The 27,149-nt window shown below is 58.3% G+C and overlaps 1 protein-coding gene across 4 annotated transcripts in view; it reads left to right on the top strand.

Moving 5' to 3' along the window:
- The window catches only part of GAK (cyclin G associated kinase), a 52,361-nt gene extending 25,212 nt beyond the window's left edge, over positions 1-27,149 (top strand). For 2 of the 4 annotated variants that reach the window (XM_061191812.1, XM_061191809.1), the window contains 17 exons: positions 6,733-6,782; positions 7,316-7,464; positions 7,819-7,941; positions 8,639-8,772; positions 11,901-12,095; positions 12,412-12,529; positions 12,805-12,884; positions 16,468-16,661; positions 17,329-17,472; positions 17,564-17,956; positions 18,185-18,355; positions 18,968-19,078; positions 20,039-20,155; positions 24,905-25,129; positions 25,619-25,767; positions 26,374-26,550; positions 26,642-27,149. In XM_061191812.1, coding sequence (XP_061047795.1) covers positions 6,733-6,782; positions 7,316-7,464; positions 7,819-7,941; positions 8,639-8,772; positions 11,901-12,095; positions 12,412-12,529; positions 12,805-12,884; positions 16,468-16,661; positions 17,329-17,472; positions 17,564-17,956; positions 18,185-18,355; positions 18,968-19,078; positions 20,039-20,155; positions 24,905-25,129; positions 25,619-25,767; positions 26,374-26,550; positions 26,642-26,743 — 2,632 coding nt within the window. In that variant the 3' untranslated portion in view covers positions 26,744-27,149. The remainder of the gene's footprint in view (positions 1-6,732; positions 6,783-7,315; positions 7,465-7,818; positions 7,942-8,638; positions 8,773-11,900; positions 12,096-12,411; positions 12,530-12,804; positions 12,885-16,467; positions 16,662-17,328; positions 17,473-17,563; positions 17,957-18,184; positions 18,356-18,967; positions 19,079-20,038; positions 20,156-24,904; positions 25,130-25,618; positions 25,768-26,373; positions 26,551-26,641) is intronic. The other 2 variants (XM_061191811.1, XM_061191810.1) reach the window with 2 other exon arrangements.

Genomic DNA, 27,149 nt, shown 5'->3' with positions numbered 1-27,149 from the left:
GCCGTGATCATTGTTTTGTGTCCACAACTGTTGGCGACACAAGCAACAGCCCACGGGTTGTGCACGAGTGTGCCCACGTGTGAGCACGTGCGTGCATGGGAGCACACGTGTGTTGTGTGTGAGAGCTAGCGTGTGCGTGCACACGTGTGTGTGCTGCTGTCGGTGGGCTCCGTGGCCCCCGTGTGCTTTGCCTCTGATGTGACCTTACGTGACGAGAAGAAACTCAATTCCCACTGAGCGCAGGGGTCCGGCAGTGCAGGGTGCCTGCTCGCACCTGCGTCTGTGGCCCTTTGCAACACCCCGGACTGCACCTCGTAGCTGGTGGAAGGGTCAGATGTACGACTGTGCATTTATGGTGCCCGGCTCTCCGGAGTCTTGTCCATGGAGACGGAAGCAGTCATGTGGGCCGAGGCTCTGGGTGCGAAGGCCAGAGGGTCCCGGACGGGGCGTGGACGGGCGGAGGTGACTGCTCGGCGCTTACCTATCACCTGCCCATGGTGTTCCTGCAGCTGCGCTCTCAGGGCGGGGTGATATCATGTGACGGCGCTGAGCAGGCTGCTCTGCGTGCGTGTGGCCGCACCCCGGCCCGCGGCCGTCCCCATACTTTCTGCCGACTGGGGAGACGTCAGGGCAGTGGGTCCCACGGCCCCACTCATGTCCTCCCATCTTCCTCCCAGCGGGGTTCATCATGGGGTCTCGGGGCTGACCCGGGCTGGAATGGCAGACCCGACGACAATCAACAGGACGTGAGAGAAGCCACTCGGCCTCGCCCAAGGAAAGAAACCAAGTTCCCACACGGCTGAGACGCCATCTCCCCACCCCCCCAGGTCTCTAGTGGGCCCAGCGTCCCTGGCCTCGGGGGAGGCTGCTGGGAGGAGAATGGACGCTGCCCCGGCCTCTGCACCCAGGAACCATGATGATGGGCACCTGGGGGTGGGGGCGGCGCGCTGGGCATCACGTACCTGCTCGTGTTCTGAAAAGCAGAGTTTCGGGTGAATGGTCGGGCCTGAGAGTTGCCTGTGAGGGTGGGGGTGACAGTGCTCTGCCCGGATTTAGCTGCCTTCACGCCCGACTTGACTCACAGCCACGTTAGTGAGCCTGATGTGCCTCAGGCTGGTGGCACAACCAGGCCACATGGTGGCATGGTGCCGCACACACCTGAGGGCAGGTCCCCGTAGGAGTAGGAACGGGGGTTTCCTAGAGTAAGGGGAAAGGTGTGTGCGTCGGGTCCCAAGACCACCCCCAGGGTCCTGAATCTCCGGAGGACACATGAGACCCACTGCCGAGCGGTCCTTGTAGCTGCGAGTTGTTTCAGAGAAAGGACACAGCTCAGCTCCCCGTGGAGTCACGGACAGACTGACGGACCCACTGAATTCCCAGCCGAGCTGCGAGGACGGGCCCCACAGACTGGGGCCCGTGGGGCTGCTCATGGGGCACTTGAGCCCTCGGCTCCCCAGGCTGCAGGTCTCCGCATGGACCACGTTTTCTACAAGCGTTTGGGGCGCATGGCCACTCCTGTCAGTCGTGAGAACGGGGAGAGCCCTCCTGCTCTCGCCGGACGCCTGCCGGGGCTAGCCTTGCCTGCAGCCCCTCTGAGGACCAGGGGCAGGCTGGGTACCGCCTTTCGCCCAGGACGCCTGCCGGAAGTGAAAGAAGTCTGTGAGCCCCTGTGTTTGTGAAGTTGGTTTAGAAATACAGTGTGAGCTCATTCATTTGGGGACTCCCCACTGAGAAGGCCCAGGGACGGTGACAGCCCCGGCCCTGGACGGTGACCTGTAACTGCCCTTCCCACAGAAGGGGCGGCCTCCACGAGGCCAGGAGGCGGTGGGCTGGACCCCGGGGCTTCCCTGAAAGCAGGGAGGCCACCCCACCCTGCCGTCCCCGTCACAGGGAAGGACCCAGGCACGGGGACCTGGTCTCTAAGGATGCTGGCTGGAGCGGGAAGCATCCCAGCAGTGACAGGCTTGCACATTTGCAGCGAACGCTTCCTGGTTCTTTGTTCGCCAAACCCACAAACGAGCAGAGGATCCACGTGGAAACGGCCTTCACCCTGCAGGGTCAGAGAGGCGCAGCGTCCACGGTGCTTGAGCTCACTGAGGGGGTCCTCCAGGCGGAGCCCTGTGTGCTGGGCTTCAGGCCTGCCACAGGAAGGTCCAGTTAGGGCCTGGTGATGGAGACCCTCCAGGGCCACTGCCAGCCCCTCGGCCGCAGGCAGGACCTTCATCTCAGGGTATGTGGACCCAGGAGTCCTGGGGTCTATCCGGAGGAGGACCGTCCCCGCGTGTGCAGCCTGTCCCATGTGGCCTCCAAGAGGCGTGTTTGGCTTGTGGGCCTGACCCTGAGCCCTCACCTGTCTGTGGTCTCATTTGTTTCTCACCAGTTTTAGGTCAGACCCTACACGTCCACACGTCCTAGAGCCCCTGTGCCAGGTCCTCACAGACGCCCACACCAGGCACCCCGAGTTCCCAGCCCGGCGGTGTCTGCACTCTCAGTGTTGACCTGCCCCTCCCCACTGCCACGGGTGCCCCGGCCCCTCGGGGACAGCGGGGTGGGTGGCCAGGCCCCGCCAGCTTCCCCAGCACTAGGTATCCCATGTGGAGCCCCGTGGGCCCGGGGACGCGAACCTCTGGCCGCGTGTCCCCGTGAACTGCTGCTCTTACCCTGCTCTCTTTTTCATGTTGGGTTTTTGTTTTTCTTACTGATTTTACATTACATTCTATAGACTAGCTTTTTCATACAGGGTAAGCACGGCAAATGCTTTCTTCTTGTCTGTTGCTCGTTTTAATTAAAACACAAGTTCTTCACAGTTCCCTTTCCGTCTGTCTTCTCGTTTAGGAAGCCTTTCGTGCCCCAAGTTGTAAATAGATCAGACCTGATTTAAAACACATCTTAGGGACTTCCCTGGCGGTCCAGTGGTTAGGACTCCGTGCTTTCACTGCCGAGGGCCCGGGTTCGATCCTTGGTCAGGGATCAACTAAGATCCCACAAGCCACGCGGCGTGGTGGAAAAAAAACACACACACATTTTAAATGTCTGAATTTACTGTAAATGTACCTTTTAATAGCTTTGTTGTTGCACATTTGGCTTTTTAATCCACCTGGACCTCCCTCTGGGGACTTTTCTCGATTCTTGCTCACTCCCCCCTGACAGGCGCAGCCCCTCTGCCGACGACCAAGCCGGGCGCTGTCCTGGGTTGTCCTGCGAGCCCCTCTCGGCCCCGCGGCCCCGCGCTCTGTTGTCTGGGCGACAGGCCTTCCTCCCTCCCCCCAAGCACATTGGCCGTTCTCACTCATCTGTTTCTTCACGTGAATTCTGGAATAAACCTGTCAAGTTGCCTGCGCGGTCATTGAGGGTGTAGCGTTTTATCTACTTCATGGTCAGTTTGGGGACAGTTGGTCTCCGTGGTGCTGACTCTCCTGCTGGCTGCACAGGGCGGCGGGGGGTTCCCGCGGCAGCGCGACTGACCCCTGCTCAGGCCTGGCCTGTGCAGGGCACCGCATGCTGCCCCCGCACCCTGCTGACACTGACGACCGAAACATTAGACAGGAGTGGGGAAGTGCGCCGTCTTTACGTGTAGGAGAATTCATATCGTAAAGGTCGTGTTGCTCCTCAGTTAATCTATAAATTCTTTGCAATAAAAATAAAAATCCTGATGTCGTTTCCACAGATTTCAATCTCAAAATTCACATGTAAGTTATCCAAAATTGCCGGCAATGTTTTTAAAAATAAGAAGAGACAAACCCTGTTCTTTATCAATTTTTTTCAAACATCTGTTGTGTTGTTACAAGTGTTTAGACTCACGCTGGACATGTACTTAGGTAGGGATAGTATAAAACATGAAACGTGAGTCTAAAAGAAAATAACAGACTCATGGGTCTGTGTTGCTGAGACCATGGGTAGCTGTGTAGAAGAAGAAAAAATTGGGTCCCGTCTAATAACAGCCAAATACAGTAGTTCTGATTTGTTAAAAGATCTAATTGTGAAAAGCAATTTCTTAGGAAAAACTAATAAAATATAGAGGAACATTTTTATAACACCAGAGTAAGGAAGATATCTTAAATGTGACAAAAAATATATAAGCCATGGAGAAAATGGTTAATAAATTTAACTAACTTAAAAATTCTCTGTTCCTTGAAAAAACACATTTCTTTAGCAAAAAGATGTGGCACTGATTGGGAGTAAATACGTTCAAACTATGTAACTCACAAATGAATAGTATCCATTATATACAGTGGATTATGAAAATTAATAGGAGAATGAAAAATGCCTAAAGGAAATGAACAGGGGACAAACTATGAATAAACTACAAGGAGATGCTCAGCTTCATATTGCTTCGTAGATGGCGTAGTTGGGTCATATATTTTCATCCACTCTGACAAGCTCTGTGTTGATTGGTGTATTTAGACCGTTGGTGTTTAAAGTGTTTATTGGTACACAGGCCGACCCTGCTTTACTGCGCTTCTTACGCAGTGAGGGTCTGTGGCCGCCCTGCGTCAAGCGAGTCTGTCGGCACCTTTTTCCAAGAGCATCTGCTCACTTTGTGTCTCTGTGTCCCGTTTTGTTAATTCTCGAAGTACTTCAAACATTTCCTCATTATTGTATTTGTTATGGTATCTGTAATCAGTGGTCTTTGATGTTACTGCTGAGACTCACTGAAGGCTCAGACAATGGTTAGCATTTCTTAGCAATAAAGCACTTTTAATTAAAGGGATGGGCACTGTCTGTTGGGCATAACACTGTTGCACATTAATAGACCACAGTGTTGTGTGAACGTAACGTTTAGACGCGCTGGGAACCAAAACGTCCATCCGCGTGGCCCCTTTGCTTCACTGCACGGGGCTGCAGCCGAGCCCGCAGTGTCTCCGCGGCACCTGGGGTTGGATTAATAGCCACCCTATTTGTTACTGTTTTCTAGTCTTCGCCGTTGTTCTTTGGTGCTTTTTTGTCTTCCGCTCTTTTTCTATCTTCTGTGGTTTTAATTGAGCATTTTATACGATCCCTTTTCTCTCCTTTCGACCTTATCAGTTATACTTCTTTTTTCTGCTGTTTTCAGTGGTTGCCCTAGAGTGTGCCCACTTACCAGCTAACCCAAGTTCACTTTCAAATAGCATATTATCACTTCCCAGGCAGTGGGTGTGCTTCATAATGCCACAGAAATCCTAATTCCTCTCTCCTGGCTCTTGCATCATTGTTCATTTCACTTGTACACAGGCATGTTTGAGTATGTGTGTCTATACGTGAAATATGTACATAGGCATACCTATCTGGGTGTATTGTTGCCATTATTATTTTGAACAAACTTATCAGATAAATTAAAAATAAGAAAAATCAATATCTTTATTTTACTTTCACTTATTTCTTCTTTGATGCTCTTCCTTTCTTTAGTAGATCTGAGTTTCCGACCTTTATCATTTTCCTTCTTTCTAAGGACCTTTTTTTTTTTTTAACATTTCTAGAAGGCAGATCTACTGGCAACAAACTCCCCCAATTTCTGCCTGAGAAAGTCTTTACTTCTCCTCACTTCTGGAGGATAATTTCTCAGCGTACAGAATCCTGGGCTGCTGGTTTTTCTCTCAATGCTGTAAATATCTTGCTTCACTCTTTGCTTGCATGGTTTCTAAGGAGAGGTCAGATGTAATTCTTATCTCAGTTTCCCTGTAGGTAAAGTGTCCCCCTCCCCTCCCACCCCCCCAGCTCCTTTGGGATTTTTTTCTTTATCTTTGATTTTCTCTAAGTTGAAACCGACATGCCCAGGTGTAGTTTTTCCAGCATTTGTCCTGCTGGGTGTTCTCTGGGCTTCCTGGATCTGTGGTTTGGTGTCTGACATTGATTTGGGGAAATTCTCAGTTAAAATGTTTCAGTATTTCTTCTGTTCTTCTCTGTCTTTTCCTTCTGGGTTTCCCATTATGTTACACCTTCTAACCCCACAGGCCTTAGATGTTTTGTTCTGTTCTTTTCAGCCTTTTCTCTTTGCTTTTGGGTTTTCAGGGACTCTGTTGAGATGTCCTTTCGCTCAGAGGTTCCTTCCTCAGCCGTGTCCAGTCTAATCAGCCCATCAAAGGCAACCTTCATTTCTGCTGCAGGGCTCTGATCTCTGGCGTTTCTTTTTGGTTCTTCCTTAGGATTTCCACCTCTCTGCTCACATTCCCCATATGTCCTCCATGCTGTCTACTTTATCCATTAGAGCCCTCAGCACATTGACCACAGTTGTTTTAAGTCCATGTCTGATAATCCCAACATCCTGCCATGTCTGGCTCTGATGCTTGTTCTGTCTCTTCAGATTCTGCTTTTTGCCATTCCATGTGCCTTGTAATTTTTTCTCATTAGCCAGACATTTTGTACTGGGTCAGAAAACTCTGTCTTCCATTTTTGTTGTCATCTCTCTCCCTAACCAGCTCCTTATGTCCCACCTTCTGGTAGTAAGAGAATTAAAGACCCTTCCTATCGGGACCCCCGCCTCTCCACCCCTTGCAGTTTATAATTTCTCATCCACCTCTTAGGTAGATGTCAGCTCCACACATGCCCACACATGCATGCACGCAGTCACCCAGGTACACACGTGCACACTGACAACGTGCACGTACAGTGTCCCCGGGAGCTGCAGCCTGAACGGTGAGGGCCACCCCCACCCGCCCCGGCCTCTCAAGGACTTGCTTCAGTTTAAGCTCTTGTGAATAAACTGTAGACATTTCCTATAATAACCAAGTGCCCCTTTTTTTTTTTTAATTCCAGTTATGCAAAGGGAGATTTGGATATTTCTTACATCACATCCAGAATTGCAGGTACGTTTGCCAGCTTTAACCATAAGGATGAACTTCTGGTTCTTTCCTGTCTGAGGACGGTGCGTGGGATTCTGGCCTCTTGGGCAGCCACTCACTCGCCCGAGATGTAGCCTAGGGTGTCCATCCCTGCATCCAGTGTGCCTCTAGGCCCTGCGGTGGATAATGCCAGTGTCAACCCAGCTTCTCCCCCTGGTCTGGAACCTTCTGAAACGCTGAGGTCATGAGGGAAATAATGCGAGGCCACACGTATTAAAATGTGGGTCTCCAGGCAAAAACCACAATCTAGATGCTTGGGGAGATCCTGTGGTGCTTCAGGCTCTGCGGCAGAAGCTGCGTCTCAGGAGGGTCTCGGGGCACCGTCTGGGGATCCCAGAGGATGTGATGGGTGGTGGGGCGGGGCTTGTAGGCCGCTGCTCCGCCCCTTCTCAGGACTCACCGTACCTTCGGGTCAGCAGCCACGAGGAGCAGGTCCCCGTGCGTGCCCGACCGTCCGGCCTGTGGTTGTAGAGGTTGCAGGGGCTCCTCTCTTGCAGTGATGTCATTCCCGGCGGAAGGCGTGGAGTCGGCCATCAAGAACAACATCGAAGACGTGCGGTTGTTTCTGGACTCAAAGCACCCGGGCCGCTATGCTGTCTACAACCTGTCCCCGAGGACGTACCGGGCCTCCAAGTTCCACAACCGGGTGAGCGCGGGCTCTGGCTGATGCTCAGCCTGACACGGCATGGAAGGGGCGGGGTCTTATCGGGGGTCCCCGAGGATCGCTGAGCCTGAGGTGCCTCCAGAGGGAACGCGAGACCACGCAGTTTCCTGGGCGGCTAAACGCGCGGGACGTGGACGCTTTTTACAGTATTTATACTGACCCAGAGCGCAGACAGGGCAGGTGCTGCGCTCCTTCTGCCACGTCTGCCAGAGCCTGGCTCCCGAGTCCTGTCGCGCACCTGGGGGCCGGGGGGCGGCACTTGATGTGGGGGTGGTGGGGTGCTTTGGGTGGGGCCCGTGTGTCTGCGCCCCGGCTGGCGAGCTGCCCTCCCTGCAGGTCTCCGAGTGTGGCTGGGCAGCCCGGCGGGCCCCGAGCCTCCGTAGCCTGTACAGCCTCTGCAGGAACATGCACGCCTGGCTGCGCCAGGACCCCGGGAACGTCTGCGTGGTGCACTGCATGGTGAGCACGCTGCCCTGCCCTGGGACACTCAAGGGACAGAGGGGACATCCAGAGGGTCAGGCGGGGGCGGCCGGGTGTCCCGAGTGGTGACCCCGGCGCCCACCACTCCCGGGAGCAGCAGTTCTGCCCTGGGGTCTGCGGCTGGCGGCCCAGGCGGCTCCTGGCACCTTCTGTGGGTCACAGCCGGGTCCCTGGCAGCAGGGCCTTCTGGCAGAAGACTGCCCTCACTGAGGGTCCCCCCCCCACCCCTTTTATGGAAGGTGCAGGCCCCCTCGTGGCAGCACCCACGTACAGAGGCCAGCCTGCCTCCTGGGACCCCGTCTCTGAGCCCATCCTGGGGCTGAGGGTTTGTGGGTATCACACCCAGTGGGGCACCTGCCAGAACCCGCCCTCGAAGGTCAGTACTGCCGTCCTGGTGTGGGTGACCATCACACCAGGGGTGGCACTGCAGAGGGTTCGTGAGGGTGAGCATGGACGTGCCGAGCGCTGAGGTCGGGTGGGGACCCTGACACAGAGCAGCACGTGTTCGGCCGCCTCGTGCCTTCTGCTGCGGAGCCTGTGTTCTGTCCGCTCCCTGAATGCTCACCTCATCAGGTGGGTTTTCCTGAGTTCCCTGATGAGCCCCGGCCGCAGGCGCAGGCCCTGACTCTCCGGGGGAGTGAGTGCCGCCTGAGCCTGCCCCGTGCCTCTGTCCTAGGATGGGAGGGCCGCGTCTGCCGTGGCCGTCTGCTCTTTCCTGTGCTTTTGCCGGCTCTTCAGCACCGCGGAGGCTGCCGTGTACATGTTCAGTATGAAGCGCTGCCCGCCGGGCATCTGGCCGTCCCACAAAAGGTATGGCGTCCGCCGTGGGGCCTGGGTGCGGCGTCACCGTGGCCAGGTCGTAGCTGTGGGCGCTGGGAGACGGCAGGGTTTCACGCGAGTGTGGACCTTGGCGTTGGATGGAGCACGGGCCTGCGTGCGCAGTCGGGGCGGCCGCCTCTCTGCCCTGTCGGGGCTCCCGAGCAGCGGGGCTGCGCCTCTGCCCGGCGCCTGGGCGCCAGCTTTCCTAGCGCGTGAGGTCACTTGCTCGCTGGCGCTGGGGCCGCCCCTGCACACGTGGCCTGGTGGCTCCATTCGGTAGGGGAAGTGGCATCTGGGAGCTGTGTGGCAGCACCGCTGTGTGTCCTCCACGTCAGGGTCTGTGAGACACACAGCTTCTAGGCTGTCTCTGCTGACGACTTACAGGAGATGGTTTCCCGGGGCTGCAGCTGGCCACCGCCCGCCCCCTGCCCCCTGGGGCCACTGCCTGCTCCCAGACCGCCTTCCCCACTTCCATCCACCTTGCAGCGAGAGGGGAGCCTCACGCCCAGGCCTGAGGAGTTGCTCACTCCCCTCGGGTACTGGGGGAGCATCTCCTACCTCTATGGGGAGGGCCTTGGCGTGAACAACACAGGGCCCAAGAGTGGGGAGAGCCGGGGCCTCCTCGGCCCTGCTGCCTCCCTCCCCTGCCCTGGCAGGGAGATCGGGAAGGCGTCCAGGCCAGTGAGGGGCCGTTGTGGTCATTCCTCCCACTCGGGGTGGCTGCACTGCCTTGATGGCGGCGTGGGGTGGTTGACCCACTCCTGCTTGTGAGGCCCACCCCGTGGCTCGCTGCCCGGGGGCAGGGCGTACCCCGAGACAGCCGGCACGCGGTCGTGTCTTCCGTGTGGCTCGGGGGGGGGGGGGCCTGTCCATCATGCAGAAGGCATGGCGGAGCAAGGGCTGCACCGCGGAGCAAGGGCTGCGCCGCCGAGCGTGGGTGACAGGCTGCCGACCCTTTCAGCGTGTCACCTTCCCGTAATCTGGGCACATCCGTGGTTCCCCAACAGCTTGGGGTGCCGCTCAGGAGCGCTCAGAGTCGGGGGTCAGAGCCAGGAGAGTATCGTTGTTGCTGGTGTGTGCCTGGCCCCGGGGCCCCCAGCAGACCCCAGGCTGCTTCCTTGGAGACGTGCAGGTGTAGAGAGCGTCATCCCCCGCCCGCCCCAACAGCTTAAAAAAGAGCGGTGCCCGCTTCAGATGCACGACTTTTTCAAACCTGTTGGAGAAGAGCCATCCTGGAGCCATCGGCTCACCCCCAATCCAAGGAGGGACAGGCACCCACCCACAGGGCACTCGGCGGGGGGTGGTCTGTGCCCTGCAGGACAGGTCAGAGAGGGAGGCCGCTGCTCAGGGGGCACGAGGTCATCTCCTGGGGACAGACGGACGAAGCAGCCTTCCCTTGAGACCCGGAACCGTGACGGGACGTTTGGAGTCGCTGGTCGCCGGTCTGTGCGTTCAAGACTCTGATGACGGGGGTGGGGGCGGGGAGGAGCAAGGAAGACCCAAACGGAGAGGGCCGCGACCTCGGAGGGGTCTGTAGATGTCATTCACCGAAACACCCGTCAGGCCATCTCAGATGGTCTGACAGACGCACCACTGGGGCCCCCGGGGGAGACGGAGCAGGAAGGGGGAGCACGGAGGAGGCGTTGCTGAGAATTTCCCCAAATTAACGGCAGACGTCGAACCCAAGAAGCTCAGAGGACACCAAGTGGGACTCAGAACAAAACACACACACGGAAAACCCACTTCGGCTTCTGGCGTTCACACTGCCGAGAGCCACGCACAGGAGCTCCGGAAGGTGGGCGGCGGGAGTGGAGGTGCAAACAGTGAAGGTTCTTCTCAAGGGCCGTCATTACGTCAGCAGAGGATGCGAGCGGCGGCCTGGGACGTGCTCGGGTGACCCAGGAGATCAGGAAGGAGAAGCCGAGGCTGGAGAGGCAGGCGGGTGGCCAGCTGGCCGGGAAGCCGGTTCAGTGTCCCCTGTGTGTTGGGCCCCTCGCCGAGCACACGCTGCCTGCGGGCCTGCACCGTAGCACTGACGGCGGGGGTGGAGGAGGGTTGGGTGCAGGGCACGTGCGACAGGCTCCGCTGCTGAAACACCCGTGTTGTGCCCTCCGTCCCTGCGGGTCAGGCGTCCCGCTCAGCCTTGACTCAGGGGCATGTCCTTCTCCTTCTTCAGTTTTGAATCTGCTTCCAAGCTCAGTCAGGCTGTGGGCTGTGGACGTGGGTTGTGGTGTCCTGGCTTCTTGCTGTCGGCGAGAGGCACCCGTGTCTCCTGCCACGCGGCCGTCTCCACCGCGGCCGTCGGGAGCGGCCAGAGTGCTCTGGCGAGACGGAGTGTCGACTGCTGTCAGTTTGAAGCCAGTCACGGCTCCTGCCCCTCCCCGGGAGACGGGTTAGACCCGTGCAGGAGACGGACGCCCTGCGGCGGTGCCACGGAGAGGAGCCGCGGAACCCCCGAAGGGAGCTGGCGGAGCCGATTCCAAGTCCACAGAGCAGGACGTGGACGGTCACAGCGTCCCTGGCAGTGACCAGTGGGACAAGCCGGCAGGTCGGTTCAGAGCCACGGAGGGCACCCACGACAGAAACGTGCGTGCAGAGCCCTTGGAAAGAAGGGTCATGTTCCGGGCTCTTAAACCGCAACGGATGGGGAAGAACAGAAATCATACCAGATATGTTCCCAGACCATCGTGGAATTAACCCAGAAATTGGTGACAGCAAGGTGGCTTTGGAAAGCCTTAAATATCTCAAAGTGAAACAATCTACCTATGAGTAGCCCGTGAGTCAGAGAGGAAGTCTCAAGGGAAATTTAAAGATATTTTGAACTGAATGAAAATCACAACATAAGGTTCGTGAGATGACACTGGAGCGTTGCTTTTAGTGAAATTTATAGCGTGAGAGGCTCACGTGCGATTGAAAAAAGACTGGCGGCCTGATGGGCTCCAGAGCCACGGAGCACGGATGCGCCGTGGCACGTGGGCACATATGGAGCACGCGTGTGGTGTGTGGGCTGCACAGAGCAAGTGTGTGACGCGGTGCGCGGGCCGAGCACGGAGCACGCGTGAGACGCCCGTTTCCTGCACAGAACACGCGTGTGACATGGTGTGCCTCCTGCCCTCCAGGTACATCGAGTACATGTGCGACATGGTGGCAGAGGAGCCCATCACGCCCCACAGCAAGCCCATCCTGGTGAGGGCCGTGGTCATGACGCCTGTGCCCCTGTTCAGCAAGCAGCGGAGCGGCTGCCGGCCCTTCTGCGAGGTCTACGTGGGGGACGAGCGCATGACCACCACGTCCCAGGAGTACGACAAGCTGAGGTGGGCTCGGGGCTCAGGCCCTTCCTTGCCCTGCGGCCTCATCCTCTGGGGGCCGTCGAGGAGGGAACTGTGCTCTGGGGCTGCGGCTGGGCGGGGGGCATGGAGGCGGGGCCGGCGGGGCCTGTGGGGGAGCTCGCGGGGTCTTCGTGCTGGGCGGCTCCTTGGAAGTCCTCTCCTGGGCCATCCTCCCCCCACGCCTGGCGTCACTTGGCAGAAGACCCGCGAGGCAAGAAGAAACTGGCGCTGTGGGTCGCAGTTAATCAGAACGGTGCGCCTCGTACCCAAGTGCACTGCTTTTCTTGGTTCTGTTCTCCAGGGATTTTAAGATCGAGGATGGCAAAGCGGTCATTCCCCTGGGCATAACGGTCCAGGGAGACGTGCTTATCATCATCTATCACGCGAGGTCCACCCTGGGAGGAAGGCTGCAGGCTAAGGTGAGCGGGCGCCGGGCGGCCCCGGGCTCGTGGGCGAGCTTGGTTCTCTAAGCGCGGTGAGAGCTCTGTGTCCCCACCTGTGTGGCAGGGGCAGAGGGGACTGCAGCCAGAGCCTCCCCACGGGCCCAAGGAGCCGCTTGTTGGCGAGGGCGCTGCCCCAGCCTCTGTGTGTCCCCGGCCCTGGAGCCCGGCGTGGGGCTCTCAGCTGGTCATCCGTGAAGGGCCTGGCGTCGCGCTCCTGGCCTGAGGACCTTCTGTTCGCTTTCTCCCTGCAGATGGCGTCCATGAAGATGTTCCAGATCCAGTTCCACACAGGGTTTGTGCCTCGGAATGCAGCTACTGTGAAATTTGCAAAGTATGTTGGCGTCACACTGAGGGGGGCGGACGAGAGGGGTCGGGGTGCACAAGCACCCCCAGCCGTGGCTGGTGTGCAGACAAGTGCAGCATGATTGATACTGGCAGGGGTCCCAGGAGCGCTGAGCTCTGACGCCCGGGGTCCCGGGCGGGCCGTGAGCTCTGACCCCCGGGGTCCCGGGAGAGCCGTGAGCTCTGACGCCCGGGGTCCCGGGAGGGCCGTGAGCTCTGACGCCCCGGGTCCCGGGAGGGCTCACACAGGGCAGTGCCGCGCCAGGGCTGCCCGTGGTAAGGGCTCAGGGAGAGCCGCCCAGCCGCCCTCACAGCGTCAGCGTTGTGGGCTGTGGGCACGTCTGTGTTTCTGCCCGTTGTTGCTCCTTTAAGAGTCTCCGTGTTCTTGTCTTTTAGTGTGGTTTCCACATTGGCACCTCATGCTTTTTTTTTTACGTGCCAACGTGGCAAAGGCGAGGAATGCCACACTTTAAGGTTTCGGGTTTTTTCTCCTTTGGAGGAAGGTAGTCCCAGAGCTTCAGGTGTCCTTGTGTCCTCAGACATTTCTCTTCAGAGACCAGATGACTGAAGACCAAGCGGAAGAGCTGGGCGAGAGGCCCGTAGGTGAATCTGATGCTGGAGCTGGGAGACGGCATTAACGACTGTCTCGTGTGTTCAGGGAAGTACAAGGGGGAATTCACCGCAGAGCTGGAACGTGTAAAAAGGAGGCAGGTGTGACCCTCGGACTGAGAAACGTCACAGCTAGAACTGAGAATTGAGCCGTGTGCCCGGTAGCAGAGTAGACACAGGAACAATGGTGAGAGAGAGATGGATGCAGAGGGGGTCGCAGGGATGTTGGGGGCTGGGAAACGGTCAGGCGTGCCTTTGTTTGGAGTCCAAGGAGAAGAGGACACAACAGAAACAATGTTGGAAAAATCACTGGCCAAAAATTTCCTTACACTGATGAAAAACATCAAACCATAGAATCAAAAACTCTGAAAACGGCAAACAGGAGTTTATATAAAAGAAGGAAGGAAACCCCTCCTCAGCATGTTGCAAGTTGCTGGAAACCAAAGACGACCATTTCAGAGCCCCCAGGGGAGGGGCCTTCCAAGTAAGGGGACCGGCAGCTGCCTTTTAACCCAGGGGTGGGAGCCGGAGTCGGGGGCGTCTTCAGGAAGTGCCTGAGGAGAACGTTGCCAACTTGAAATTCTGTCTCCTGTGAAGTCATCCTTCAGAAGCGAAAGCCAATCAAAGACGTTTTCAGGCAGACGAGATGTTTGCAGCGTGTGTGTCAGATGTGGACACATAGAGAAGCACAGAACGAAAAGAGAAAGACACCCCTTAAAAGCAGGCAGGAGACTTGACTGGCTGATCCACACGGCCAGCAAGCACCTGAGCCATTCTGCGCGTCCCTCGTCACCAGGGAAGCAGGTTAGAGCCGCGAGGGCAGGGAAACGGGGGGGAGCCCCCGTGGGAGCCACGCGGAGTTAGATGTTTTCCTGTGATGAGAACTTTGAAGATCTCCTGCCTCAGCGCTTCCCACGTGCACGTGGCGTCATTAGCCACGTACCCAGGGCCTTAGGCTTGATGGCTCCAGACGGAGAAGAGGCCCCCGTGGCGTCGGCAGTCGGATGGAGAGTGAGCTGTGATGTCATGTCCGTGACCCTGTTACGTCCTCTCGGGCCTCCCGTGGGGCCCCACCCGGAGGCCCGAGGAGTGGCCGCCTCTGGGGGCGTGGCCCTTCTTGGGGTCTGGAAAGAGACAGTGTTTTATTCTGAGCGGACTGCTGACACGAGGGTGACCTTTCCTGAGGCGCGTCCGTAGGCTTGTGCTTCGCTGTGCGTGTCGTGCCTCCAGAAGTGGACTCGTCGGTTTAATAGGAGAAAGGCAAGGGGTGCCCCGCGTGTGGTTGAAAGAGGACACTTGGCAGAAGAATTGTGGAACTCCTCGGGTGCCTCCTGTGAGTGCGGAGGGGGTGCCGAGCGGGTGTGAGTGGGCAGGGTGACAGGACGAAAGCCGATGTCTTTGTTTCCCGGCCGAGCGTGGCAGGCTCCCCCTCAGGGCCTGTCCAGCGGGGCCTGGCCCTCTGCCCTCTGAGAACCCGGGCCCTTGGGGGCAGCGGGGCTGCGCCTCTGCTCACAGACCTCATTGTTTCCTCACTGGCCTGCTGGGCGGGTGGGCAGACCCCAGCCTGGGGGGCTGTCTCTGGGGCTGGGCCGGGCAGGGAGGCGGGGGTGGGTGGCCACCAGCATGGTGCCCGGAGTGGCCCCTGAGGCCCTGCTGCCTTGGAGCTGAGCTTGTAGAGGCCGCGCGCCTTCTCCCTGCTTTGCTTCTTGGCCTCCGCTCCTCGTGGATGGGCCCCTCCCCGGGCCCTCGCTGGCCACCGGATCCCCTTTGGCGACAGCGCTGTCCGGGCTTTCCACCTGCGGCCCCCGCGCCAGCTGTCCCTGCCCGGCTGAGCCGTCGCCTGTGTCGTCTTCTTCTTGTGGGCACCTGGCCTGCTCAGGAAGGAAGCCCGTGGCGGCCTCTGGGCCGGGAGCCTGAGAGGGCCACACGGCAGTGCGGCCACTGTCCCTGCGCCCACGTGGGCCCGGCCTCGCCCCTGCAGAGACCCCTCATTCCCCTCCTTGCGCAGAGGCGGCCGTGTCCGTGAGGAGTGGGAAGGATTTGGGGTCACGCGTGCTCGCTCGTCCCATTTTGTTGAATCCAGGCAAGTAAGAAGTAAAATTTGCTGTGGGCTCACCACCACCCCTGACCACTCCTGCGGCCCCTCCTCTGCCTGGAGGCCCTTCTTGGACATTGCAGAGGATGGCAGGGCCCCTCCCTCGGCTCCTCAGACCTTCAGGGCCCCAGCGTTCTTTTTTGTGTTTCTCTTTTTGTTGCTTTACTCTTCTTATAGGCACAAAGCAGTAAGTAATGCAAACAGACGTTAGCATAAAATAAGAACAGCTGGGAGCCTGTTGTCTAGCTGAGGAACTAGGGTTTATCGATACTGTCACCGGAGGCTGCACCCCGAGGCAGGGCCGGTGGAGCCACAGAACGAGGGCAGTTCAGTGACATGGCAGCCACAGTCACCACTGGCAGGCTGCCCTGTTACCAGTGTCCCACCCGTGCCCGGGCGCCCCCGGCCGCCGCCCAGGTGGCCTCCCTCCCCGTCCCACCCAGTGGGAACGGGTTGGTGCGTCTCCACCCCTGCAGCCAGATTCCAGAGGCGTTGGTTTATGGGCATCTGTTAATAGTTGGGGGATTTTGCCAGCATGGCTGGCGTTGTTTTTATGGGAACGTGCATTTAAGCTCTGAGGACCTGATTTGAACTCCAGAACCTGAGGAGTGAGGGCTGAGCGCTCCCCTGACAGAGGAGCGGGGGTCCTGCTCTGCGGGTGTGGACGGGCCCCACTGCGCACAGACCCCTGCAGGTCCCTCTGACCCTTTGCTCAGTGGCGGCTTGAACGTTCCGAGCGTGAAGTGCAGGGGCCGGGGTGCCTGTGGAGCACGCGGCCCTGCCCCGCACTCGTTTCCCGGTGAACATCGGGGTGATACCCGAAGTGCCCATGGTCGTGCCTAACCTGTGCCTCGCCTCCCAAATGCAGGTATGACCTGGACGCTTGTGACATTCAGGAGAAGTATCCCGATTTATTTCAAGTGAACCTGGAGGTGGAGGTGGAGCCCAGAGATAGGCCCGGCCACGAGGCCCCGCCCTGGGAGAGTGCGAGCATGCGGGGGCTGAACCCCAAGATCCTGTTTTCCAGCCGGGAGGAGCAGCAGGGCGTTCTGTCTAAATTTGGTGAGGCCCTTGTTTTCTGGGCGTGCCTGCAGGTGGCCCAGTGTCTGCTTTTGGATCCCAGCCATGTGGCCCTGCCAGGGTCGTCATGGGGCGGGGCTGGGACCCCCGGGAGGGTCAGGTTTGAGTCACTCGCTGTTTCGAGGGGGTGCATTTTCTGGACATGTGTCAACTTTGAACATGACCTGGAAGAAGTCGAGGCTTCGATTGGGACCAGCTGGCGGGGCCGCCTCACGGCAGAGTTTGTTCCTGGCCAACCCCCTCCTCCCCCCACCGCCCCGATTCAGCAGGGCTGTGTCGGCTTATTTCATAGCAGTTACTGAAAGCATCCGAAGCACGCTGGTGGGTGGGACTTGGGACTTCCTTTGCCACATAACAGTTTTCTTCATGTTCTTGGTTTGCATTTTTTTCTGTTTTCTTATGTGAGGACAGCTAAGTGTCCCTGAATAGCGTGTGTGCACGTGTGTGAGTGCATGTATGCTTTCCGGCGTACGCGTGTGCCCACGTGTCCCGGGGCAGCGTCTGGGTGACGCTGGGATCCATTCACTGGTGGTTGGTTGTCGTGTGGGTTTCTGGTGGTGGTGAGCGCTTCCTGGCTCTGGGCCTGGGCCCCGGAGCCCCACACCAGCTGCTGCCCTGGGCCGGGTGGCCTGACATCCCCCTCCGGCAGGAAAACCAGAGCTCCCCAGGCAGCCGGGCACCTCCGCGCAGTATGACGCCGGGGCCGGGCCTGCGGACGCCGAGCCCCCGGAGGTGGACTCGCCGCACAGCAGCGGGGACGTCGAGCGCTTTCTGCACACGCTGGACTGGCGGGGTGGGTAGGCGGGCCTGGCGCTGCCCCCGGGCCTCCCCGTGCCGACCCCTCGCACTGAGCCGCAGCCGCCTCACCCTTGTCTTCTTTTCAGAGGACGGGGACTGCGCGACAGGCCCAGAGGGTCACCTTGCCGAGGAGGGTCCGTCTGCCGCGGCCGAGGACGGACGTGTGAGCGAGCCGTCTGACGAGGAAGCCCCGACGCTCTCGGCTGAGAGCGGGCACGTGGCCGACGAGGACACGCCGGGCCCGGACCTGCCGCAGGAGGACGGTGTGGACCTCCTGGGGCTGCACTCCGAGGCAGGGCCGGCGCCCCCCACGCAGGCCCACGGGGGCCCCCCCAGCAACGCGGACCTGCTCAGCCGCCTCCTGGGGGCCCCGGCGGCTGCTCCAGAGGGTGCCGCAGGCGGTCTGCTCGGTGGGGACGCGGCCCTGCTCTTCACCAGCCCGGCCTCTGCCCCGAGCGCACGGACCACGGTCCCGGCCGGTAGGTGCTGCCGGCAGGAGTGGGCCCAGAGGTCACGGCAGTCTGCCGCTCAGGGAGACCACGAGCCCCCAGAGGACCTCCTGAGACAGGCGGGGGTCAGCGCCTTGCCCCTCCCTCTCGGGGCCATGGGGTCGTGGGAGGGCCGTCCCGGAGCCGATCCTCTGGGCTGAGGGCGTGCGCTGTGGTGCCCGCGCTCACGTCCGCCTGCTTCCTGGTGTCCTGCCACAGCGGACCCGTTTGACCCTCTCCTGCCATCTGACCCGGACGCCCAGCCCCACTCCCAGCCCGACCTCTTTGGCGAATTTCTTAATTCGGACTCTCCAGCCGCCCTGCCTGCATCCTTCCCTGCCACCCACAGCGCTCCACCCCTGGCCCGCGGCACCGACTTCCTGCATCTGGGTAAGTGCAGTCTCCACACCGGGGACGGGGCCACAGGGCCGGGGGAGATGGGCAGTGCGATCCTCCCTCCCCCAGAAAGGGGACGCAGCCAGTGTCCACTCTGTATGCCCTGCTGGGTTTCAGGGGAGGTGGAAAGGCAGGCTCTGGGGCACCGGCGTGTGGCCAGCCATGGCGGGAGGAGGCTTCTCTGAAGACCCTTTCAGATGAGGGACCGCGGACGCTAGTCTCAGCATCGCCCTGTGGGCTTCTCCTCTTGCTGACCCCCTGCATCCACTTGGTCAGTGCAGTGACCGTGTGATGTGTCCTCCGCCCGTACGGAGGGAGGCCAGTTGGAGGCCCCAGAGGTGCGTGAGCACAGCCCTGCCTGGGGCCTCGCTAGGCCAGGAGCGACGCAGGGGCTGCTGCCCAGCACCTCGGCCCCCCGCCTCCCGCACAGGCGGCCGTCAGGTGTGCCTCCTGCCCACACGTGGAGGGCGGTACGGAGGGCGCCCCCGAGGCTGCCGCAGATGGGGCTTGCAGCCAGCCTGTCCCCTAGGGCCCCCAGGAGGCCATGTGAAGGCCATGTGCCCGCCCCCACCGGGGACACACCTGATAGCGCTGCTGTCTTCCCAGGTGACCTGCCAGCGGAGCCCAGCAAGATGACAGCCTCTACCAGCCACCCGGACCTGCTGGGAGGATGGGACGCCTGGGCTGAGGCCCCGGCCCCTGCACCAGCTGCAGAAGGTATGGCACGTGGCGTAACTGTGACCCCGGCCCCCAGAAGAGGAGGCGGCAGGAGCAGCGCCCCAGGGGCACTCTGGCCGGGCCTCCTGCCACCGTCCCGCGTCCCTTCATGCGGCTCCTGTGGGCACTCATTCGGCTTGTTCTGAAGGTTTCACCCAGAATGTTCCTTAGCGCGTCCTTGTGCCCTGCCGGGTCCGTGAGAGGCTGCAGGCTATCCTGGTCTGTCCCCTGTCTGTGGGGACAAGAGTGCTTCTGGCGTCTCACTTTCGTCATGTCTGTCCTTCTTTCCGTATGTCGGGATTCTGTCCCGTGGGGAAGTTTCCGGTAGTGGTTTGCTTTCAAAGGCAGTGGTGGTTGTGACGCCTGTGACATGCTTCTCTCTTAAGTTTGTTAATTTATGGGCTGTAACTGTAAACATACTACTCTGCCAGTGTGATAGGCTGTCAGTTCTTTCAATTTGCTTTTCTTCATTATGCGTGAGGTTGTTTATTATTTTGTATGTTTTTGGTTATATTTCTTTTGAGAACTGTTTCACATTTTCTAATCATTTTTTTGCACGGGAAATTCACCTTTTTTGTATTAACTCGTAAGAGCTCTTTATATATGAGTTGCCATCGTTTGTAATGACCTTACAGTTGACTCTTGAATGACACAGGAATTAGGAGCAGGACAGTGATTTACTTAGACGTTTCAGTACCTTGTACTTAGAATGAACGGATGTCGTAAAGTGCACTCACACTTTAGGTGGATTCCGGGAGGTGGCAGGACAAACCCAGGACAGTTTACACGAGCTGTCAGGTGATCTCCCACACGGAGCCATGTGGGCGGCTCGGGCTGCGAGTGTGGCCACGTCCCAGGTGCAGTGACAACGCTGAGCAAGGCCTTGAGGAGCGTGAGATGGGAGGGCAGAGGCCGCATCTACTCCAGTGTGCTGGATCTAACGCCCCTGCCCTCCTCCAGGCCCCTTCGTCTCTCCTGGAGGCCAGCCGGCCCCTCCTGGCCCCCCAGCCAGCCAGACCAAGTCTCAGAGCCAGGACCCATTTGCGGACCTCGGCGACCTCAGTTCCGGCCTCCAAGGTAACCTGAGGGCCATGTCGGGCACGTGGAAAGCACCAGGCCTCTCTCGGGGGTGTTGTGTCTGCCTACCCGAGGTGGGGCCTCACCCTGTCCACCAAGGCCCAGGGCACAGCGACACCAGGAAAGGCCCAATCTGCTTCATCCCAGGAGCTTGTTACCAAGATAACACCAGGAATTGCCAAAACTGGTGCTGGGGTCTGGCCCTCCGCGGGCATAGCGGTGTTTGGGGGGCCATCTGGGAGCGGTCTCAGCACAGGAGCGTGGAGAGTGCCTGCCCCGCTCCCCAGGGAGCAGAATTCACTGCCAGTAACTTTTCTGAGAAAACTTTTAGGGACGTTAATTGTTTGGAGGCCAGGAGTGCCTCTCGTCCCTTGGCAGTCGGGAGGCATGTGGAATTTTATGTGAAAATAACATCTCCCCAGATGCTTCCTGGCACTTCAGGTTTCAGTATCTCCCTGAGAGCATTCCTGGAAGTTTGGGTTTGTCCTGGGCTTTCTGCCTCTATCTTGGGCTGTCTGAGCACAGTGTGGGGTCACTCGGAGCCTCTCGGGGGCTGCCTGTGGTGAAAAGGACTTCTCGGGATCCGGGACGCCTGTTCTCAGGATGGAGCCCAGCCCTCAGCTCTGCACTGTGACCCCAGACCTCTGTCACACCCCCTCAGAAAACAGAGTCCTGCATGAAGCTGATGGAGCCGAAAGGAGAAACAAACTCACATTCTAGTTGGAGACCTCAGCATCCCTCTGTCAGCAAAGATAGAGCCACCAGACAGAAAGTCAGCAAAGCTGTGGGACATTCACAGGACACTGTGCCCGACAGCAGCAGGACACACATCCTCCTGCACCCAAGCAACCACCAAGAAAGGCCATGTATTGGGCCATAAACTGTCGTCAACAAACTTAAAAGAACTGAAATCATACAGACCGTATCATTCCATGATCAAATGGAATCAAACTAGAAATTGGTAACAGCGAGATAACTGAAAAATCTTCAAACTCTTGGAAATTGACACACTTTTTTTTATTTTAATTTTTAAAAAAATTTATTTTTGGCTGCATTAGGTCTTCATGGCTGCACACGGGCTTTTCTCTGGTTGCGGCGAGCGGGCTTCTTATTGTGGTGGCTTCTCTTGTTGTGGAGCACAGGCTCTAGGCACACAGGCTTCAGTAGTTGTGGCACGCAGGCTCAGTAGTTGTGGCTCGCAGGCTCTAGAGCACAGGCTCAGTAGTTGTGGCACATGGGCTTAGTTGCTCCGTGGCATGTGGGATCTTCCTGGACCAGGGCTTGAACCCGTGTCCCCTGCATTGGCAGGCAGATTCTTAACTACTGCGCCACCAGGGAAGTCCTGAATGACACAGTTTTAAACAACACGGGTTATTTAGGAAGTCTCAAGGAAAGTAAAACAGCGTGTCAAAGAGAATGAAAATGAAAACACGACATATCTAAACTTGGGTTATGCAGCTAAAGCAGTGCCAAGAGGGAAACACATAGCATTAAGCGTGTAGTTTGGAAAAGAGGAAACGTCTCGTCAGTATTGTGAGTTATCACCTGAAGACGTTTGAAAAGAAAAGCAAAATAAGCTCAAAGCAAATGGAAGGAAATGATAAAGAGCCCAAATCAATGAAATAGAAAATGAAAACTAGAGAAAATGGGTTGACCAAAAAGTTAGTTCTCTGAGAAGATCAGTAAAGTTGACAAATCTCTGCTAAGATGGATTAAAAAAGAGAGGTTAACCCAAGATGTCCACAGACCCCAAAGGCTCTGAAGGGAAATGGACTTAAGGCTTCGGCACCAGTCCTGGGACTGAGGTGAGGTGGTCAAGTTCTTCAGATGTGCCCCGTGTGAGGTAGAGCGTTTGAGTGGGTCTGTAATCATAAAGAAAATGAATTCATAGTTAGAAACCTCCCATAAAGGAAATCTCCGGTCCCATCTGGGTTCACTGGAGAATTTTACCAAATGTTTAAAGAATTCATACCAATTCCACACAGTCTTTTCCAAGAAATAGGAAGAGGAGGGAATATTTTCCAGTTGATTTTATGAATCTGGTATTACTCTGATACCAAAACCAGATGGAGACGATACAAAAGGAAACTACAGACCACAGGGCAGCATCCCTCATGAACACAGACACAAAAATCAAAGCCAGTCATCAGCACAGAGAGCTCATCAGTGTATAAAAAGAATCACACAGGGGACTCCCCTGGTAGTCCAGTGGTTAAGACTTTGCCTTCCAATGCAGGGGGTGAGGGTTCGATCCCTGATCGGGGAGCTAAGATCCCACAGCCCTCGTGTCCAAAGAAGCAATATTGTAACATATTCAATAGAGACTTTAAAAATGGTTCACATTAAAAAAAAAACAATCACACACACCACAACCAAGTAGGGTTTATTCCAGGAAGCAAGGCTGGTTCAACATCTCCAAACCTATGAACAGAATGCAACACGTTGGGACTTCCCTGGTGGCCCAGTGGTTAAGAATCTGCCATCCAATGCAGGGGACGTGGGTTCAATCCCTGGTCGGGCAACTAAGATCCCACATGCAGCGGGGCAACTAAGCCCGCTCACCACAACTGCTGAGCCCGCATGTGCTCTGGAGCCCACGCGCCACAACTAGAAAGCCCACACGCCACAACTAGAGAGCCCACATGCTCTGGAGCCCAAGCACCACAACTAGAGAAGATTCCGTGTGCTGCAACTAAGACCCGACGCAGTCAAAATAAATAAATAATTTTTTAAAAAATTATATATATACATATATATATGTATACACAACGTTAACTGGCCTAGGAAGGGAAGTCACGTGATCACATCGATGGTGCAGAAGAGGCATTCCCCGGAGTTCAACACCTACTTGTGATAAACACTCAACAAACCAGTAATGTGAAGCCCGTGGACTTGATAGGGAGCATCTGCAGAGTCCTGCCGCCAGGCTTGCGCTGGATTTCAGAGGACCACACACTCCCCAGGGTCGGCCCAGGTGGTGCAGGCAGGCAAGAAAGGGACAGAAGGGACACAGGCAGTGTTGTCATGTGCGGATGATGTGCTGTCTGTGTGGGAAATCTCAGGGGGTCTATGAAAGCATTTCAGGTCCCAGAGTGAGTTCAGGAGGGTCGCAGGACACAGGATCAACAAACAGACAGCAAGGGTATTTCTGTTTACTAGCAACACGCACAAGGAACCCAAAATTTAGAACAGCACCGTTTACAATCCCTGCAAAAGAAGAAAAAAAGAAATATATAACATATTACTCTTACAAAGCACGTACAGGACTCCTGAAGCTACAAAACCAAATGGGGAAAGAAGTCAGGGAAGACCTCAGTAAACAGACGAGCTCACAGCCCGGCGACCCACATCGGGAAGGTTCTCTTGCAGTGGTCAATGGGGTCAGCACAGTCCTCACCAGAAATGCCAGTGAGGGTTCCTGCAGACACAGACGAGCTTATTGTAGACTTTATTTGGAGAGTCAGGCGAAGTGGGATGGTTAAGACTCAGCCCACGAGGCCTCCGGCCTCCTCCGTGCCTGCGTGCTGTGGGCAGGACAGACACGTAGATCACCGACCTGGAAGTAGCCCCACACCAGTAAGACCAACTGACTTTTGCCAGAGGTGCAAAACCATTCATGACGGTGCTGGGGCAGCAAGAAAGTGGCCTCACCCTGAACTTCACACCTTAAACAGCAGGTAGATGACCATTACTCAGAATTGGCCATAGATTTATAAAGCCTTTAGAAGAAAAGAGAAAATGGTGGGGACGTAGCCTTTAGTGTCACCTGGACCATGATCCGTCAGCAAAAAATGGATAAATTGGACTTGATCAAAAAGAAATCTTTTGCCCTGCTAAAGACTCTCAACAGAATGAAAAGCTACAGGGTGGGAAAAATATCTTTGAACCACGTATCTGACAACTATCTAGGATACGTAAGAACAGTAAAAACAGAGCAAAACACATCCAACTTGAAAACGGGTGAGTGGTGAAGAGAATGGCAGCCTGGGGAGAGGTCTAGTGTCACTGGCAGCCCTGGAGGCGCGGGGAGCCTCAATGGGGTGCAGCGCCGGGCACAGAGCTGGCGGGCGTGCAGGACGGCTACTCGAGGCAGGCGTCGGTTCTCACAAAACTGAACCCGCAACCGCCGTCTATCCCAGAGGCGCACGTGGGCTGAGCAGGGAGTCTCCGCAGCAGTGCTCAGGGCTGCCCTGTGGGTAATCGCCACAGACTGGAACCCACTGGGGTCCTTGTGTGGTGCGTCCGCCTGCCAGGCTGCTGGCGATAAGCGGGCAGGTGGGTGGGTCCTGAGTGAGAAGAGCCCATCGCAAAGGCTGCCTGCCCTGTGATTCCACGTCTAAAATGTTCTTGAGGTGAAGGTCACAGGACGGAGAACGGGGGCATCTTGACCCAGTGCTTGCGTGAATCTGTACGCATGTGAAGTGGCCCAGAACCACGCACACGTGACACGCCACATGCCCGCGTTCACGGAGCAGCAGCCTGCCTGGTGCTGGGCGGGGGCCCTGTGGGCTCCGGGTGCTGGTTTTGAGCTTCCTGGACTCAGCCCTGCATTTGAGCGAGTGGGGAGGGGAGCCCGCCCGGCCCAGCCCCTGCAGACGGGCCAGCTGTGGGGCTGCCTAGAGGCCGCCCGTCCTGGCGGCTGACCTGAAACATTCATTTCGCGAGGGTGTGTCCTCTGCCTGCGCGGGCTGAGTACCCGCCGGGGCAGCGTACCGTCAGTGACACTCCCCACGTGACCTGTCTCCCCAGGCTCGCCCGCTGCACCTGCTCCTGGGGGCTTCGGTCCCAAAACAGTCCCCCCTCCCAAGGCCAGCGGCTCCTGGCAGATGAGTCGGCCCCCAGCCCAGGGCACCCCGTGGCCCCCTCAGGCCAAGCCAACCCCCAGAGCCAGTGTACAGCCACGGCCGAACTACACCTCCAGCTTCAGTGTGATCGGCAGCCGGGAGGAGAGGGGGGTCCGTGCCCCCGGCTTCGGTGAGTCCTTCCTCTCTCGCCGCCTGTGTGGTTTTTCGAGCTGGCCGTGAAGCGGTTACGGTGAAATCCCGTTTTGCCTCGTCCAGTTCAGAGCCCAGTCCCGGGAAAGGGTGTTTAAAGAGACCCAGCGGGAGCCCCTTTGGATGGAAGTTAATGATTTCAGACGCATGTCTGTGGGTGACCCTCTTGCCCCCAGTGGGCCAGGCCACACTGTCTGGGAACCTTCTCGGCCTCTGCTGGCCGGGCAGCTGGGTGGTCAGCCCAGGCCTGGCTGCCTCGCTTGTCACAGGGGTGGTGGTCCCGATGCCTGCCGTGACCCCGCCCGCACTCGTGCGCTCCTGCCTCGGGCAGCTCTTTTGGACGTTTCCCATCTTCTCGGCCATCCTGCTGTCCCCGAGGGTGCTCGAGCTGGCCATGCAGCACAGAGGCAGCAGGCAGGCGGTTGGGCGGGCACTTAGCGCGGCCCCTGAAGCCTCTGCTCTCCTCCAGGTCCAAAGCCAAGGGTGTCGGAGAACGATTTCGAAGACCTGTTGTCCAACCAGGGCTTCTCCTCCCGGGCCGACAGGAAGGGGCCGAGGACGATCGCCGAGATGAGGCGGCAGGACCAGGCGCGGGACTCAGACCCGCTCAAGCTGAAGGTGCAGGGCGCTTGGGCCGGGGCAGGGTGGGGGGCACCCTGGGCAGGAGCGTGGGCAGAGGGACACAGCCGACGCGGCCCCGACTCTCACACACGAGGACCTCTGTCCGACATGCTTGCAGGGACAGTGGCTTCCATCTACGCTTATTTGCTCTTCTGAAAGTTTTGGGGTGAAAGATCCACTGTCCCCACGTGGCTGGGACGTGTGGCTTCACACTCGTTAAGCTCCTTGCTCCTTTGGAGACCAGCCAGGTGTGACCCCGGCCGGGGGGTGTAGGCCACAGAGACCCCGGGGGTGACGAGGACGTCTGTGTGCCTGGACCCCAGGATGGACAGGGCAAGGCTGTGACGGCGGGTCATCTGTGAATGTCCCACTGAGGAAAGGATCCCTGGGTTCCACGCACCGTCTAGTCTGTGTCCCGTCCGGCCAGACCTAGGGAATGGAATTGGCCATGCCTGGGTGGGGTCAGTGCAGAACCTGGGGCGGGGGTCCACGCCGGGGCCGCACATCTCACAGTCAGATCCCTGCTCCGTGGGGCGACCGCCGGCTGCTCGGTGGGTAGAGGCCGGGGCCTGGCGTGCGCTCAGCAGCACGGCGTCTCCTCAGCTCCTGGACTGGACGGAGGGCAAGGAGAGGAACATCCGCGCCCTGCTGTCCACGCTGCACACGGCGCTGTGGGACGACGAGCGCCGCTGGACGCCCGTGGGCATGGCTGACCTGGTGACGCCCGCGCAGGTGAAGAAGCACTACCGCCGCGCCGTGCTGGTGGTCCACCCGGACAAGGTGGGCACGGGCTGTGGGCTCCGCGCCGGGGCTGGGGCGGGGTCCTGGGAGCGGGCCGGGCCCTCACCACCGCCGTCCTGCCTGCCCGCAGGCCCGGGGGCAGCCCTACGAGCAGTACGCCCGGATGATCTTCATGGAGCTCAACGACGCCTGGGCCGAGTTCGAGAGCCAGGGCTCCCGGCCGCTCTTCTGAGCCCACGGGTCGTGGCTGCACGTGCGGCTCGTGGAGCTGGAAGCTGCTGGCTGCCCTGGAGGGTTGCGCGGGGGCCGGGGCGGCAGGGGCTGGCGCGGCTGCAGCTGGCATCACGTCGCGCCCGCCACGCTCAGCGGATCCAGAGCCAGCGCCACTCCCTTCGCAGGAAGAGAAAGCATTCCAAAGCCTCCGAGTTCGTTCTTTTTCTCTTCTGGTCCTGAAGGAAAGGTGACGATTTGCACTCCTCCCACATGTGTCACAGTCTGTGATTTGTTTTATCCGTGGCGTGTCCACTGGGTAGATCGCGCTGCTCAGCTGTCCTCCAGAATCCGTTCGTGAACGTTCACGTCTCCCCTCATAATCAGCCTGGTGACCACCTGTACATAATTAAACTATTTTCTGACGA

The sequence above is a fragment of the Eubalaena glacialis genome, chromosome 5 (genome assembly GCF_028564815.1).
Source record: "Eubalaena glacialis isolate mEubGla1 chromosome 5, mEubGla1.1.hap2.+ XY, whole genome shotgun sequence".
Taxonomy (NCBI): Eukaryota; Metazoa; Chordata; class Mammalia; order Artiodactyla; family Balaenidae; genus Eubalaena; species Eubalaena glacialis.
The sequence above is the reverse complement of the archived record's forward strand: the minus strand, read 5'-3'. Positions and strand labels throughout refer to the sequence as shown.